This window comes from Oryctolagus cuniculus, chromosome 16 (assembly GCF_964237555.1).
Source record: "Oryctolagus cuniculus chromosome 16, mOryCun1.1, whole genome shotgun sequence".
Classification (NCBI taxonomy): Eukaryota; Metazoa; Chordata; class Mammalia; order Lagomorpha; family Leporidae; genus Oryctolagus; species Oryctolagus cuniculus.
This window is the reverse complement of record NC_091447.1, coordinates 35011766-35030309: the sequence shown is the minus strand read 5'-3', so window position 1 is coordinate 35030309 and position 18544 is coordinate 35011766. Positions and strand designations below refer to the sequence as shown.

At 34.6% G+C, this 18544-nt stretch overlaps 1 protein-coding gene across 13 annotated transcripts in view; it reads left to right on the top strand.

The window, feature by feature from the left end:
* PHF14 (PHD finger protein 14) overlaps positions 1–18544 on the top strand; it is a 184190-nt gene that overhangs the window by 48535 nt on the left and 117111 nt on the right. For all 13 annotated transcript variants that reach the window (XR_007922235.2, XR_007922234.2, XM_051852938.2 and 10 more), the window contains exons 7-14: positions 1216–1353; positions 4383–4529; positions 5303–5573; positions 5884–5990; positions 7059–7154; positions 8966–9069; positions 10944–11075; positions 16015–16183. Coding sequence is in view for 11 of the 13 variants with exons in the window: in XM_051852938.2 (XP_051708898.1) it covers positions 1216–1353; positions 4383–4529; positions 5303–5573; positions 5884–5990; positions 7059–7154; positions 8966–9069; positions 10944–11075; positions 16015–16183 (1164 nt within the window). In the remaining 2 variants the exon portion in view is untranslated. The remainder of the gene's footprint in view (positions 1–1215; positions 1354–4382; positions 4530–5302; positions 5574–5883; positions 5991–7058; positions 7155–8965; positions 9070–10943; positions 11076–16014; positions 16184–18544) is intronic.

The following is an 18544-nucleotide window of genomic DNA, read 5'->3' as shown; positions in this document are numbered from 1 at the left end:
CATTGCTGCCTCCTAGGTTCTGCATTGACAGGAAGTTTGAGGATCTGAAGCTGGAAATCAGACCCAGGCACTCTGATATGGGATGTGGGTCTCTTAATCACTACACTGAACATCTACTCTGATTTTCAAATGTACTTTATGAGTGAACAATGTTGTCAAGATTAACACTTTGACACTTGTGGCCACTGTAATTCTAAATTGCAGTTAAAAAAGGTTAATTCACCCATTTTTCCAAAAATACTCATGGCCTGGGCTTCTAACTTTTGTATGGAAAACTAGCCAATGTCCCAGAATTTTGAGTACTACACCGCTTAAATTTAGAAGAATCCATTTTCTGATGGTACCTATCTAAGGAACTAGTTCAGTAATTTGTAGAATCTAATTCCATTCTCGTCCCAGTCCAGAAATGCTGAAAGGTGGAGAGCTCACAAATTCAAATATTCAGAACACAAATCTGAGAGGAAGTCAGCTCTAGCCTCCAATTACAAACAAGAGAGCAGTAAGTATAATGAGTTCCTCTAGGTTCCTTTATCTGACTGCTTGTTGTTCCTGGGTCTTCCAGATGTTGTCTTGGGACTCCACTCCTGACACTAAGGACTATTAAAAACTTTAGGCGAAAGAAATTTAGCAGAGCTATTTGAGCATTAGAAAGTTTATGAATAAGGCAGCACTCAAAAGCCATAAGAAGTTCCTAGAGCTCCACATTAGCAGTGTGAACAATAGGCTTTTATAGGCTGAATGTGGAATCCTGTAAAAAAAATTTACTTAACTGGTTACAACTATGTATTTATCTAACATCAGTGTGATCCAAAGAGAGAGAGAGCACAGATTTCTTAACTGTGTTAATTTTCACATGTGTAAAGTGGGAATAATTATAGTACCTCTTCAACATAGTGGTTGTGAATGTTAATAATTGCATATGCAAATATAATTTAAGTGTTTACTATAGTGGCTGACATGTAGTAAATCCTCACTGAATTGTTATTGTTGCAGTCAGGTAAGTGGGATTTTGGTTTATTACAACTATATAGAGGATTCCTTTTTCAATTTAAACTCTTGGCTTACCTATAGTTAATGTTTGTATTGGTACACTGTTGATTCACTTTTTAAAATTTTCTTTAGCATTTTTAAATATTTGGAAAATACTTCTTATGAGCATGCTGTCTTTGTTCTAAAAATATTTTTGTTCTGAGTTTTCCTGTTATTCTGTCCTAGGAGTGTAGCTTTTGTGAAGACCCTCGCTTTGCTAGAACTGGAGTTTGCATCAGCTGTGATGCAGGGATGTGCAGAGCCTATTTCCATGTGACCTGTGCCCAGAAGGAAGGTCTACTTTCAGAGGCAGCAGCAGAAGAGGTAGGTTTATTTAAATCTTTTGTTGTTAAATATGTTCGTAAAACATCTCATGGCTATTATGCCCTATTACAGGTATAAATCATAAAAGAAATTTGAAATTTATTTTTTGAATATTGGCCCAGATGTGCTTAAAACTTTAAGAAATATGGAGTTTGTCAGTTGTAATGCTACTTAGACTTCCCCCCGACCCAAAGAAACATTTTATTTAAGGCATACAAACTAAGTTTTTCATAAATACAACTTTAGGAATGTAGTCATTATTTATTTATTTATTTTTATTTTTTTAACAGGCAGAGTTAGACAGTGAGAGAGAGAGACAGAGAGAAAGGTCTTCCTTCTATTGGTTCATCCCCTAAACAGCCGCTACGGCTGGCGCACCCGGGGTGCCGCCGCCACAGGTGGAGGATTAGCCAAGTGAGCCACGGCGCCGGCCAAATATAGTCATTCTTCCCACCATACCTACCTTCCCACCCACACTCCCACCTCTCCACCTCCTCCATCTCTTATTCCCAGCCCCATTTTCCACTAAGATCTATTTTCAATTAACTTTATACACAAAAGACCAACTCTGTACTAAGTAAAGAGTTCAACAATTTGCATGAGAGAAAAAAAAACTTTTCCTCAACAGTTGAGACAAGGGTGTTCAAAGTCATTGCATTTCAAAGTTAATTTTACTTTTTTTTTTTTTTGAGAAACTTAATTAACTTTAAAGAAGAACTCAAGAACAATACATCTTTTGTGAACACTTACATATAAGTATAACTTATGAGACATAGGAATATCCTCCATTTAGTACATTAAAAGAAAATAAGTTATTGAGAACAAGTTTTACCATTAATTAAGGAAGCATCTGAGAAAACAAGCAATGGAGTTGGACACTTAGTCATAACTAAAACTTACAAGACTTAAGAATATCCTCTGCTTAATACACTAAAATGAAATAAATCTTTGAGAACAAGTTTTACTGTTAACTCTCATTATACAACTCTTTGAGGACAGAGGTCCTGCATGGGAAGTTAGTGCACAGTAGATGCATGGGTTGATTTCTAAGATTTCTATTCTGTTCCACTGGTTCATCCGTCTGTTTTTGTAGCAGTTCCAGGCTGTTTTGTTTACAATTGCACTGTAGTTTGTCTTGAATTATGGTATTGTGATGCCTCCAGTTTTGTTTTGTTGTATAAGATTGCTTTAGCTATTTGGGGTTTCCTGTGTTTTCATGTGAATTTCGGCATCATTTTTTCTATATCTGACAAGAATGTCTTTAGTATTTTGATTAGTATTCCATTGAATCTGTAAATTGCTTTTGGAAGAATGGACATTTTGATAATACTAATTCTTCCTATCCATGAATATGGGAGAGCTCCTTATTTTGTGTCTTCTATTTCTTTCACTAATGTTTTATAATTCTCGTTGTAGATACCTTTGAATCCTTGGTTACATTTATTCTAAGTTGTTTGATTTTTTGGTAGTTATTGTGAATGGGAATGTAGATGCTTAACTGTTTTTCTTTGGACCTACATAAGCAATAAAAAAAAACTACCTGTCATTTTGTTAACAGTCACATTGCAAATTACACTTGTTGGCTTCATCTTTATAAATTGTATCTGTTTCTGATGTAATAAAATCTTTTATATATATATATATTCCTCTCTCTATGAGTGAAAAATGTACCATAATGTACTGTTAGTGCCATGAAAGTTGGCTGGGACAGACTTGTGTTCCCATTTGAAGTTTAAGAGTTATGAAAAGGAGTAAGAGTGGTAGCTGATTTTTTTTTTAATAGACAATGTCTCATCTCCCCCCTCATTCTGCCTTCTTCCTTCTTCTCCCCACGCCATCCCCCCTTTTTAAGATTTATTTATTTGAAAGGTACAGTGACAGAAGGCAAGAGACAAACAGAGAAAGAAGGAAAGCCGGCGCCGTGGCTCAATAGGCTAATCCTCCACCTTGCGGCGCCGGCACACCGGGTTCTAGTCCCGGTTGGGGCGCCGGATTCTGTCCCGGTTGCCCCTCTTCCAGGCCAGCTCTCTGCTATGGCCAGGGAGTGCAGTGGAGGATGGCCCAGGTGCTTGGGCCCTGCACCCCATGGGAGACCAGGAAAAGCACCTGGATCCTGGCTCCTGCCATCGGATCAGCGTGGTGCGCCGGCTGCAGCGGCGGCCATTGGAGGGTGAACCAACGGCAAAGGAAGACCTTTCTCTCTCTGTCTCTCTCTCTCACTGTCCACTCTGCCTGTCAAAAAAAAAAAAAAAAAAAAAGAAGGAGACATCTTCCATCTGTGAGTTCAGACCTCAAATGCCCACAACAGTCAAGTTTGGGCCAGGCTGAATGTAGATAGAGCCAGGAACTCCATCCAGGTCTCCCAAGTGAGAGGTTGGGATCCAAGTACTTGAGCCATTATCTCTTGCCTTCCCGGGTACATTAGTAGGGAGCTGGTTCAGAAGCAGAAAAGCTGGAATTCCAACCAACACTCTCCAATAAGGGATGATGGAGTACCAAGTAGAGACTTAATTCTTGTGCCACAGTGATCACCAAAAGGACCTGGCCTTCTTAATCTTATTTTTTCTGGGTGGAATCTGTCCATGCATTGCTAGTAATTTGAAATGCCCCATTTATATAGTCTTGTAGTTTGTAAATATATTGTTGTTTTGCAGTGTGAATCTATATTTGTGTGACTTTAAATGTTTAATAATAGTTTCTTCTCAAAGTTGTTAAAAATTCCATTTACTTTAAGCAGTGAATTTAAAAAAGAATACAGATGTGCCCAAAGAATACATAAGATTTGATTAATATCTTTAAAGCCATAAAGACCTTTAAAAGAGCATAGTATTAATTCAAAGTTGATATACACAGAATTAGGTTTCTAAAGCAGTAATCTTTATCCTCACGTGTGTTATTTACTTTCATAGTTTATTGTACAAGTAACCAATACTAGGAGATTCTTCAAAAAAAGAAATATTGTTTCATGTTAGTTTATAATCAGCCTTTGGAGTAAAAATGTTCTTTTTTCTCCCTCTTATTTTATATAGGATATAGCGGATCCATTTTTTGCTTATTGCAAGCAACATGCAGATAGGTTAGACAGAAAGTGGAAGAGAAAGAACTACTTGGCTTTACAATCCTATTGTAAAATGTCTTTGCAAGAGAGAGAGAAACAGTTATCACCAGAAGCACAGGTACAGAATTCTGTCAAAACTCATATTTTTTTTCTTTTAAGATTGTTGATTTCAAATATCATGTATATTTTCCAATGGCATGTGAAATATAATTGTGGATTTGGTTAATTACCTAGGATTGAGATTAAGGTAAATGGTGAGTATAGTTAGTGGCTGAATAATTAATTCTCATCTAGTCAACAATATAGTCGTTTGTCAGTGTAGTATGTTGGTTACACCGGTTTTCAGTGTGTTCTGAAGTTCATTTATGCAAAGAAGTTGGTCAGTTTGCTCATTCATTAAATGTATTGTGGTGCACGTTGAGTAAATCTATGGAGATTATTGCCTGTTATTGAGAAGAAAAATCTCATTTTGATCAAATTAACTTTCTTTTGACTCTGGTCATAAATTAGTGAGGTTATTCTTAGGGGGTAAATCTAGCTTATTTTTATTTTTTTTTTAAAGATTTATTTTATTATTTGAAAGTCATAGTTACACAGAGAGAGGAGAGGCAGAGAGAGAGAGGTCTTCCATCCGATAGTTCACGCCCCAACTGGCCGCAATGGCCGGAGCTGTGCCGATCCGAAGCCAAATATTTGGTGTGAAAATACATTGAAATCCATGTATGGTTTTTTACATAATACATATTTTCCTTGAACTTTCTGAAATGTACTCCTATAACTTGCTTTAAAAATAGGAGATTCTGGCTATCTTTACTTTCTCTATTGATGGAAAAAAGAGTCACGAGGAGAATACATGTTCTATTTTAAATTTTACATAAATTTGTTTTATAGGCAAGGATCAATGCCCGGCTACAACAGTATCGTGCCAAGGCAGAGCTGGCTCGATCCACCAGACCCCAGGCTTGGGTTCCCAGGGAAAAACTGCCCAGACCCCTCACCAGCAGTGCTTCAGCCATTCGTAAACTGATGCGGAAAGCTGAGCTAATGGGGATCAGTACGGATATCTTTCCAGTGGACAATTCAGATACTAGTTCTAGTGTGGATGGAAGGAGAAAACATAAGCAACCAGCTCTTACTGCTGATTTTGTGAATTATTATTTTGGTCAGTATAGACATTGATACTTGTACATTTTCACTGAGAATAGTTTGCTACTGAAAATATTTAATATGCCTTTTATTTTTAGAAATTTATTAGCCATAGTGCATACATTAAAAACATTTTTTATTTTCCTAATAAGTGTTGGGTTTTTTTGAAATACTAGGTTAATGTATTTTTTTAATATATTCAAAAGTATTTAGACAATGTAGGTTTATCCATGTGGTTCTCTCCATGGTTAGTTTCTTCCTTTGGGTATTTTGTGTATCAGCTTTTACTTTCTATTAAAGTAAAACTGGATATTTAATTTAAATAGAGAGAAATATGCGCATGATTCAAATTCAGGAAAATATGGCTGAACAAAAGAATATAAAGGATAAATTAGAGAATGAACAAGAAAAGCTTCATGTGGAATACAATAAGGTAAGTTGGCTACAAAACATGCAACATAAAATAATAAATCTTATCAGTTGTTTCTTATGTGATTTTTATGACATTTCTGTTTGTTTTATTTTGAAATTCTAGAGATTTTATGTTCTTTATTTCAACTCTACACTATCTCTTACTGAACATTTTTTCAGTGTGCCAAGTTTAATTCTATTCTCTTTACATGTGTTAACTCATTAATCCCTGTTGTAACTTTATAGTGTAGAGTAGAAGTATTATTCCCATTTTCAGAAGAGGAAACTGAGTCCTAAAGAGATTAAGTAATTTGTCCAGGTTGGTTTGAGACTAACCTACCTAACATATTTTCTTTTTCCTAACCAATACATAACACTGTAAAATTTCTCTAAATTTGTAGAAAATTTTGAAACTGGGTTTTAAAAAGTTTTTATGTTGAATTGTATTATAATGTTTCTTTTGATTAAAAATAATTTCTTACATTTTCATGTACCTCTTCATTCTAATGAAGAATTAGATTGCTCTTTTAAGGGAGATCTGACAGAAATACAGTGTACTTGAAAAAGCAAGATGTGGCTATAATGTCAGTGTAACATGGATGTATTAAACTAGTATAGATTTTTTTGTAGAAAACATTTTAAATGATAAAAATTGATAAGAAGTGAGTTTCTAATAACCAGCTACACTGTAATAAAGAGTCCCAGGGTTAGATTCAGGTGACCTAGGGATTCTTGCTAGTTGTGTGAGTTTGGCTGACTCATAGAAACAGTATGATCCTTTGTTTTCTCATTGAGAAAAGGGTGGAAATGCATCTTGAGAATAGTTAATTATAGAATGTGTGAAATTATATAGCAAATTATAATGGAACATAAATCTAGGTATCATTGTTAGTAAAAATACTAGCATGAAGCAAAATTTACACTTTGTTGATGCTGCTAAATAATTGGATATCTTGTCTCCTGGTGATATTTTGACTCAACTATATTAAAAATATATGGAATTTACATGTAGATACTCTAGATATTTATTAATAAATTATTCTTCATCCATCTTAATAAAGTTTATTAATTTCATTTATTCACTTTGCAGCTATGTGAATCCTTAGAAGAACTACAAAACCTGAATGGAAAACTTCGCAGTGAAGGACAAGGAATATGGGCCTTACTAGGCAGAATCACAGGGCAGGTTAGTTTTCTTGTAGTTGCTATCTCTTTCTTAAATTCTTGCTCTCTTTGATTTTCAAAGATCAGTTTTCTGATAAACTGCCACTTTGCTAACTGAGAAATTCTGTTTGATCAGGGCCTAATCCTCTGGAATAATGTTTTCTGCCTGAAATTTGTCTAGAGCATTAGAAGCCACCTACTAAGAACCTACAGCTTAATTTGGTTGTTTCAGAAGATATCTTGTTTGCAAAAAATTTCATTTGCTCCAACTGATTGACTTGTCATTTGTGATGAAACTAAGATTTGAAGCATGAGCTACTTATTTCCTTTAATGTAATAGTTTTAGATTTTTTGCCACTTTTTTTTCTTTCCTGTTTTTGTGGTATACTTCGTTCTCATTCAAAAATTTGGATATAAAATTTAAATTTACAAACTAGAGAGATTCATTTTCATGTTAATTTACTTTTGATATGTGTATGAGATGATTTTTGAAACTTTCAATATTGAAGGATCATTTTACTCCTTCAACAGTAGCTATTTGTTATAACTATGAAAAAAGAAGACTCTATCCTTGAACTTCTATAAATTGTTAAGTTCTTGGTGTTGCAAAGAAGAATCATTGCAAAGTAGAATTTAGTGTACATAATTGATAAGATTTTTTTTGAATACTTTCAGTCATATTTCTTATGAATGAGACAGCTAGTTTGTGGTCCTTTCACTAAGCAATTAATTTTCTCTGTGAAGGAGGCCATTCAAAGGACAGATACTTTCCACTGTACTTGTTTCAGAGGTTTACAAAGAGTTAAATTCATAACAAATTCATATAGCTAAAGTACTTTAAGAAATAATATGTTCTGATGTGTACTATGTTATGCTAGCTCTGAAGATGCTTCTTTTGTGAACAGGGTATATGTGGCTTGTGTTATAAAGAATAATTTATTTTAAAAGGTGACAATGAGTATTCACCTGTGGAAGAATTGGCCTTTGTTCCCATTGATAGGTTATTGATGGATTTTTGGAAGTTTGTGATGTTTTACATATAATTTTTGGAGAAGTTAATGTTGAATATAAGGCTTTAATTTATTTGCCAAGCTTGTATTATCTTTTGTTTTGAAATGCAAGTTTGTCTCATAAGAGCCTCCTATGTAGTGTAAAACCTGATCTACTATAAAATACATTTTCATTTATTTGATCACTTTTAACAAAGACTTGCAAATTTCCTTGTGCAAATGTAAAATACACAGCAGAAGTAGTATTTATTTGTATCATTTTCATGACATTTTTTTCAGTTAGTTGAACAGATGTAGGCCCACCGGGCCACTAAGAAATGACTTTGATAGATGGTTGCTGTCTCAGAAGCTAGTACACTACAGATTAGTAGAAACCCAAAGAGAATCTCATCTACTTTGCTGGAGAGTTTGGTCCAATAAGATAATTTTTCTAATTAACCTATGGAGCACCAAAATAGCTGGGTTGTTGAGGAAAATAAACGGCCTCAATATTCTTTTTGTCAAGTGCACTATTATTTTCTTAAATCCTCTGCACGCTTGTCCTCATCTCTCAGATTTTAAAGCTAAAATAGAAGTTTAATTTTTTTAGTGTTTCAGTGTACCACTGAAAACTGGTTAAAGTATGTAATAATAGGTTTCTAATGAAAGTAACTATTAGACAAAAAGTCATTTTGATCCTTTTTACCAGTGTAATAGCGAGTAAAGCAGGTCCCTCCTCTCCCCCGCCAATCCTAGCACATTAGTTGGCTCTAGTGACAAATAGAAGAAATGTTTGCTTTCTCTTCCTTACAACAATATATACTGCATTTGTTCAAATCAATAGAAGTTGAACATACCGGCAATTTTGCGAGCACCCAAGGAAAGAAAACCCAGTAAAAAAGAAGGAGGCACACAAAAGACATCTACTCTTCCTGCAGTACTCTATAGGCAAGTAATGATATTATGATAGAATAATACTTTGCTTTTTTTAAACTAATACTTACTAGGAAGAAGATAGAGAATGAATTATGTCCATACCAGAATTTAAGTTAAATGCATTTCTACTCTGTCAAGTAACTGGGAAGATACAAGCTCCATGAAAAGGAGCAGTGTTCCTTGTGAACTGGAAAATTACTTTAAATAATACAATCATTATTAATTGAACAATAGAACAGATAAATATCTAAATCTGATTTTAGTTGAATAGATTGTAGAGTTTTCTTGGTGTTCTTAGGTGGCGATGGATATCATATATATACTTTGATTCTGTTGCCTTTGTTGGGAGTGGACGATGAAGATAAGTTTTTGATTTCAATCTGTCTGCACTTTGTTCTGTTATGCTCAATTGCAGTAATTTTGTCTCCAGAAATATTTTTGTTGTTTCTTTGCTCAATATTTTTGCAGTGTATACTACTATAGTAATTTTATATAGTTAAGGTATTTTTCTATGTCTGAACAGGTTAGGATCTTACTATTTTTCATGTAACTTATATTGCTTGAGAAGAGTTTAAACTTTGGGATGTGTGTGTGTGTGTGTGTGTGTGCGCTTGTGTATGTATACATATATTATGTAGGTTATGTAGGTGTATTTATGTGTGCTCATATATACATATATGTATGTATATACACACACATATACACACTTAGGTACAGAGGTGTATGTGCATGTATTACACATACCTGTGTAAATAGATAAATGTTCTTCTCAGAATTTTTTTTTTCTTAGAAATGGTAGTGATAGCAACAATGTTATTCTCCATACCTATCTTTTGTTTTTTTGTTGGGGCTCTTTCCATGAGTAACATCTAATAACATCCTTTTGGGGAGGTATGAGAAAAGCTCACTGTTATCTTAGTGTATAATGTGAACATTAACATGTTCTTATTTCAGCTTTTCTAACCATAATTGGTTCATTTGGAACTATCAGTTGTATTCTTAGGCTTCCTAACTTTTCTGCAAGAATATATTTTAAGTAATTTTTCTTTTTCATTTTGAGATCAAGCACTGGTTATTTTAGGGTGTTTTGGCTTCTTTGCATGTGATGTTCTTTTCTAGGAATATTTTAAAATTTCAAACAACATTGTTCTTTCTAGTCATGCATGGTTAACTGTTCTCAACCACCTTTTTCTCATGCCTTACATTCCTAATATAAATACTTAACAGATTTTCAGGTCATGGTGCTTATGTTCTGAAGAGAATTTAAGCTGCCTTTTTTATGATTTATTAAAAACAAACCAGAAAAACCAAAATATGAGTAATTCCCCAGTCTGCAATAAATATCAGTGTATTATTAAAAATGAAATTGTGATTTTGGAAGAGAGTCTTACTTATATGTGTAGCTGATTTATGTGTTGAAAACTTCTTTTAAAAGGTTTATAGTTAATCATGGAAATAAACTGAATTTTGTTTATGAAGTACCTTAACTTTTTTTTTCTGGTTTTATATAAATTTTAGGAAGTTGGGAAGTTTTTTTCTCTCATATTCTGTTTTTCTAGAGAAAAATTGTACCAATGTTAAGTGGGTTTTAAATGATAACTAAAAAAGATGATATTGAAAATAAGTAGATCATATATACTCTTTGGTGAAATATTGACTGTAGTAATATTTAAATGTCTATTTGATTCAAGCTATGTTTTAACATTGTCAAAAGTGTTTAAAATTTACTCTTACTGACACCATAACAAGATATGTGCTATAAAACTTGTATCTCAACAAAGAATATCGTTAAGATGAAATTTTAAAATAACAAAATGTGCTATAAATAAACTGTGTTTCAAATGATAATAATTTTTCTAATCCTTATTTGGTGCCTTTATTAAAAGTTGTGGAATCTGTAAGAAGAACCATGATCAGCATCTCCTTTTATTGTGTGATACCTGTAAACTGCATTACCATCTTGGGTGTCTGGATCCCCCTCTCACAAGGATGCCACGGAAGACAAAAAACAGTTACTGGTAAGGAAAATGGAGGGATTTAGATGCTGGAATTGTTTGTTACTTTCAGCTGTCCAATATGAAGTCTTGTATTGACTCATAGTAAAATTCTGGTAAATTTTAGGGTTGAGATTTTCATAGTATTTATTATAGTGGTAAAAGAATAGGCTTTGAAAAGTGAGTTTTCAAATAATTATGACTGTTTTGATGTCTTAGCAAGGGATTCCTACTTAACATATAATTTCTTCTAGTGCATTTATAATTCTTGTTTGTTTTATTGGAATTTCTTAAATGCTTTATTTTTGTTTCAATATCAAATGTATTTATCGACAACTGCCTCAGTAGTCATACTTACACTGGTGATTTAATATTTTATTTCTGAATTAATGTCACTGAATACTTTAGCTCTGGTATTTGTCATTTGTGTTAGACATATTTAAATCCAACTATTCTTTGTAAATCTAGAGACATTTCTAAATTATTTTGTTAATTTAGGCATTTTGAAGCATTGTAGCTGTTTGATAAAAGCTTATGGTGTCTATAATTTTATCCCTTCATCAATTTCAGTCAGTGGGAGATGCGGATGTTCAACTTTTTTTAATAGACTGATTCCTTATAGGAAGGAGAATATAGGAAATGGAAAATATTGAGATGAATGTGAATATTATTTTCATACAAATAACCTTTCATGTCTTAAAAAAGAGAGAACCTCATATACTTCATTGGTGATCTGATACAAAAGAATGTGTGTGTCCCTCAAAGAGGTTAAGCATGTTTCTGACCTTATTGATACCTCTCATTATATTATGAGAAAACTGGCTTTTTATTTTAAAACCATTTTCACAGCACTGCTTTCTCATCATGTTCCTTTATCAATCTGTCTTATATATTCAGACTGGCTTGCTTTTATAAATATAATGGAGGGTATTTCTTTTGGTATTTATGTTCTTTAGAAGCTTATAGAATTTAGAAAGAAATTGAAGCAGTGTGTCAGAATGCCAGCCATGTTGATTAACATCCGGGTGAGTTTCAAGTTGGAAGGTAGTTGGCTAGTCTCCAGGGTCAGAGTGCTTTGTTGTGAGGTTGGACATGAAGGTGTGTGTGTAGTTCTGTACTTAAATGAGGTGATGGACCTTCCTAATACTGCTTTGCCTACAAAGCTCTGGTTTCCAGTGTGTGAATTTCTGAGAGAACTTCAAATGAAGGTGCATAGCCCAAGGTGCTTAAACCACTAAGAACTGGTTTATTAGATATAGTGGTATTTAGTAAAAGTAGAAACAAATAATGGAACAGTGAAGTCTTCAGTTTCTTCCAGTTTTTAGTGATCAGATTTCTTTTGGCCTCTAAAATCAACTTAGCTTTGATTAACAATTGTGTGTTAATTTTAGAATGAGCAAAATTTAGAGAATTTTTTCCTTCATTTACCTGGAAAGTGGGAAGCAGTTTTTACTATTCAGCTTTTGACATTTTCAGTTTATTTGTAAAGCTGTATTAAAGATAATAAATACATAAATGTATCATTTTCTAAATGTTTTATTACATTTTATTGTTATCTGTACTCTTAAACCTATTATGAGAGTACTTCAAAAATTTGTGAAAATGGAATTGAAGGATAAGTTTATTAGGGTACAAAAAGTTTTTGAAATGCATGCATATGAGGGATCTTTAGAATGTTCAAGAAAAATGCAAATGATGAAAAATATTTGCCTGGATTTCAAAATTTTTCACCAAAGTAAACATTTTATTAAATTTTCCATGGACTTTTTTTTTTTTTGGACAGGCAGAGTGGGCAGTGAGAGAGAGACAGAGAGAAAGGTCTTCCTTTTGCTGTTGGTTCACCCTCCAATGGCCAGCGCGGCTGGCGCGCTGTGGCCTGGGCGCTATGGCTGTCCCATCATGCTGATCCGTAGCCAGGAGCCAGGTGTTTCTCCTGGTCTCCCTTGCGGGTGCAGGGCCCAAGCACTTGGGCCATCCTCCACTGCACTCCTGGGCCACAGCAGAGAGCTGGCCTGGAAGAGGGGCAACCAGGACAGAATCCGGCGCCCCGACTGGGACTAGAACCCAGTGTGCCGGCGCCGCAGACGGAGGATTAGCCTATTGAGCTGCAGCGCTGGCCTCCATGGACTTTTAGAAGAGCCTTTATATTTATATTGTAGAATGGTGGTTAGTATATATCTTTTCCCTACTCCACATTCTATGACACCATTTTGTTAGTTTGCAATTACTATAATTGAGAGTGTTCATACCATGGAAATTGACAAATGCTACAAATACGGCTTTTCCTCCAGAAAGCCAGATGTTAGACATTTACCAGCACATCACTGACTGACTTCTGCTTTAGTTCCTACCTAGTTGTTGCTAATCCTTTAGTAGAAAAAACATCCTGTCACTCAACCCCTGTTTGGTCACTAGGACTTAACAAGTTGGTTTAAACTTCTGCCAATCCCAGTAGTAAACTTTTATTAATGTCACCAATCTGTTTTTGCTGGCCCTATAAGCTTGTATTAATTCCTTTACTACTAACTCCCCTTATGCTAACTTTAGCTAGAATTACCAGGTAACCTGTTGCCTTATTTCTATGATACCATATTGTGCTTGCTTTTTTTCCTCAACACCAGAAACTTCTTCCAGTATCAGCAATGTTTTCATGGAGATTCTAGTTCTAGATTAGGATACTTTCAGTTCAGCCTATTCCCACCGTAGTTCTGTGGGCTTCTGTTGGGCACATTTAAGACATGTGAAAAAAATAAGAGATTAAGAACCAGAAGTAAGTATTGGTAGATGGTGGCTCAGAAGTTGAGTGAGTTTATATTAGACAAACTCAGATGTTTGAGTGAAACAGAAGTAGTCTGTGGAGGTCATTGAGACAGAAAGGACTAGTATAATGACAGGGGCTTCATCATCATCATCATCATCAGAGCAGATGGTATGCAACAGCTACTGTAGAAACAAATATCAGAGATAACTGACTTTCTCAGGCTGTATAGCAAGGATGTTCAGTGAATAATGAGTAAGTGTTGTGAATTTCTTGTTTTTCTCAAATAATACTCATGCAAAATATTAAAGATTAATATGCAAAATAAGCAATTAAAATAGCTTTTTCAATTTTAAATAAGGAAAACTTATGTGAAGGATTTATATGAAATTAGAATTTTTTTAATGTGGAAATATTTTTTTCTTAAATTATGTAAAGGGAACAAATTTCATGTTTCAGATGTACGGTTTTAGTATCAAAATTACAACCTTCTTGCTGAAAAACCAAGAGATTTTTCTCCATTTGCCATATTTTCTTCCTGTCCATCGCAGTACAACTAAAAAATTACCCAAGTGGGTTACAACAATCTTCTTAGTAGTGTGTTAAGTAAAAATATATAGGATTATCATTGATAAGAACAAGTTAGTGAATTACTAAAAGAAGCCAGGTATGTCTTCTGACATGAAAAATAATCATGACTTTCTCCCAAAATAGTATTTGATTCTATTAAATGAACAGGCCTTAGCCTTATCTTGGATAATTATTACCTAGTATCTTGTCTGCTGATTCATGTGACGCAGATGCTTTTACATACCTTACAGAATTTTCTAAGATGGAGGCTACACTGCTTAATTATTGATGAAAAAGAGGAAATAATAATATGTCCTCCTGTAGACTTTAATGTACTGCAGGAATCATGTGGCAAGATATCTTGAAGTAGAAATGAATAAATTCTGCCTTGAAAGTTACATTTTTTTAAAATTTTCTGAGTCATTCAGTGTTTTGTGGTGTTCAGAGCATAACATTTCTATTATTTTACTGCTCCAGAGCAAGTTTCTTTGTCATATAAATACATGAGTTTTAGTGGTCGTATGAATGAACATAAAATGTAAATTGTTTTGATAAAGATAATAACTACAAAAAGAGAAACAAAAGGAGAAATATTTCTGCTTTTTTAAAAACAAAAAAATTCTTCAGAAGGTACTTGTTTCTATACCTGACAAATTCCTGTAAGTTAAAAGTGGATTTGAACTTTTTGAGAAACCCTGGCCACATTTCACTTAACTGATAGCAATGGTCAGTTAGTATTGATTACATATTTTAATGCTGTAAAGCCAGGCAACTGACCCTTTTTTGTGATATAATTTGATAATATCTATATCTAAATTTCTAGGGTTATACAATTTAGTTCTGTTTACAATTTCAAAATGTAATAATCATTTTAATTCTGAGGTCCTGTATTGTATTTACTTAATTCTGTTTGATGATTTCATATGAGACAAATACAGAAACAGTTTAGTTTTCTTTCTTTTTTTTTTAAGATTTATTTATTGATTTCCATTTATTGGCTTGCTCCCCAAATGGCCACAATAGTGTGGACCAGGCTAGGCCAAAGCTAGGAGCCAGAAACTGCATCCGGATCTCCAATGTGGGTGGCAGGAACTCCAGTTCTTGAGCCATCATCCACTGCCTCCTGGATGCGTTTTTAGAGAGCTGGGTTAGAAGTGAAGTAGCTAGGACTTCAATCAGTACTCCCACATGGGGTGTGAGTATCCCACTCAAGTTGCTGTGCTGCAGTGCCTACCCTAGTTGTATTTATATTTTGATGGTAATCTATGAATTTAAGGGATAAAATACTTCATCACTCTAGCAGTAGATACATAAAAATTTTCTAAGTAGTCCATGACACAGTAATTTTTTGTTGTAAGTAATTTTGTTAACTTGCTATGCTTAAATCACGGGCATCCAATATTTAAGTATCCTTCACATAAAAAATCTAGATTTTATATTTATAGAAACTAGCTTAAGTTACAAGGCAATAATTAACATGAAGGCATTCAGAAGGTTCTTAGAAAATTGAAACTAAAAGATAAAATATTTAGGTGCAAAAAATTCTTGAAGTCCACACATAGTTGTTCATATACACATTTTCCACGAAGTTTCTGAAGACCTTTGTATAAGACCTTTTTATTTTGCTTTATATAGGCAGTGCTCAGAATGTGACCAGGCCGGGAGCAGTGACATGGAAGCAGACATGGCCATGGAAACCTTACCAGATGGGACCAAACGATCAAGGAGGCAGATTAAGGAACCAGTGAAATTTGTTCCACAGGACGTGCCACCAGAGCCCAAGAAGATTCCAATGAGAAACACGGTAATTTATTCCTTCTTTATCATAATCATAATCAAAAAAAAAAAAAAAGAATTCTAAGGCTAGGACTTTAAGAGGGTGAGAAAGACAAAGGGTAAACAAAAACCAAAGAAAGAAGCATGTATTATCCTTGCTTGTTCTTAAGCATTTATTTTTCTATCCTATGAAATATACTTTCCCAATAGTTTGTAGTTTACATGTTCAGTTGAAAGCATAATAATAATGATCACTCAGCATGGTCACTACCTCGCTTGAAAGATAGACCATTCCCAAAGTCTTTGAAGCCCTGTGAGTCCCTTGGAAATCTCCTCTACATCTGTCTAGGCCTGGGCCACCTCTTTCCTCAACTTTATTATTTCTCATTCTCCTCTTTTTCTTTATAATTATAGTTCAGATCCATGTATCCATAAATAATACATAATTTGCTTTTGCAATTTTGTATTTTGTATGAATGTATTCAAAGCTTTTTCTTCTCCAACTTGGGATTTTTTTTTTTTTTTTTTGACAGGCAGAGTGGACAGTGAGAGAGAGAGAGAGAGACAGAGAGAAAGGTCTTCCTTTTGCTGTTGGTTCACACCCCAATGGCCGCTGCAGCTGGCGCACCGCGCTGATCTGATGGCAGGAGCCAGGTACTTCTCCTGGTCTCCCATGCGGGTGCAGGGCCCAAGGACTTGGGCCATCCTCCACTGCACTCCCAGGCCATAGCAGAGAGCTGTCCTGGAAGAGGAGCGACCGGGACAGAATCTGGTGCCCCGACCGGGACTAGAACCCGGTGTGCCAATGCCACAGGCGAAGGATTAGCCTATTGAGCCGCAGCGCCGGCCCCAACTTGGGATTTTTAAGTGACCTTTTGATTAGATTCATACTAGTGCATTTATTTTCACTAATGTATAGTTTTCTTTTGAAAAAATAGATTGTTACTTAGTTTTTCTTTTATTCTACTGATGGTAAGTTAGATTGTTCCTTAGTTTTTCTGTTCTGAACAACTTGGTTTTAGTTACTATTATAAATTTTACCTGCAGCATAGTGACAGAGAGTTAGGGTACATACAAGGTAAAGGTTTGCTGAGTTACAGGCCCACAGCATCTAGCTTCAGTTTTGCTAGACTGTAACAATTGCATTCCAAACCAGTTTAGACATAGCAGCAATGGATGATTTTTCTGTGCCTTTAGAACTTGTGTTTTTTTTTTTTTTTTTTTATGCTTTAATGCTTTCCAATGTGATATATAGTTAGTAGTATATTGTCATTTTGTTTTTGTTTCCTTCAATAGTAGTAGTTTTGAGCATTTACACACACACACACACACACACACACACACATATATATATGGTTAGTTATATTTTCTCTTCTAGGAAATGTGTATGAAAGTCTTCTGCTAATCTTTATATAGGGTTGTTAGTTTTTTTTTCTCATTGAAAATTCCTTGAAGTTAAAGTTTAAGTAATTTCTTTTAGAAAGGGTTTCTGTTTGTGATTACCACATGCCAAGGAATCTAGAAATTTGAGACTATCTTAAATAAAAATTTGATTGTGAGTTCCTGCCTTGAGCTAAGGCATACACTTTTGAAAACTCTGGGACCGGCGCTGTGGTGCAATGCGTTAATGCTCTGGCCTGAGGCTCTGGTATCCCATATGGGCACTGGTTCTAGTCCTGGCTGCTCCTCTTCTGATCCAGCTCTCTGTTATGGCCTGGGAAAGCAGTGGAAGATGGCCCAAGTCCTTGGGCCTGCACCTGCATGGGACACCTGGAAGAAGCTCCTGGCTCCTGGCTTCAGATTGACACAGCTCCGCCGTTGTGGCCAGTTGGGGAGTGAACCATCAGATGGAAGACCTCTGTCTGTTTGCCTCTCCTCTCTCTGTGTAACTCTGACTTTCAAATAAATAAATAAATCTTAAAAAAAAAATAAAACTCTATCTCTTTGTGAGGGAGGTGCAAGTATATTTTTACAGTTAATTCTCATCATTTATTTTGTTACCTCTTTTATTTTAGATTCTTATATTTTTATATTTTTCTTTAAGGTAATACTTTATATATCAGAGATGTTTTCTTTTTACACCTGGAAGTAACCACTGCATTATTTCTTAAAAATATCATATCTAAGAGAATTCATTATTATTTCATTGCATTTGTGTTGTGGGCTCATATAAAATTTAATAGACAAATCTAAGAATTGTTATCTCTATAATTGAAGTAGTTTATTTTGGATGTTCTAAATAGATTGACTTCAAGAAGGTTCATTTGTAAGCCCTTCTAATTTATTTAGCTTTAGATTTATTTATTTATTTGAAAGTCAGAGTTACAGAGAGAGGGGGAGAGACCCAGAGAGAGAGAGATTCTCCATCCTCTGGTTCACTCCCTAACCA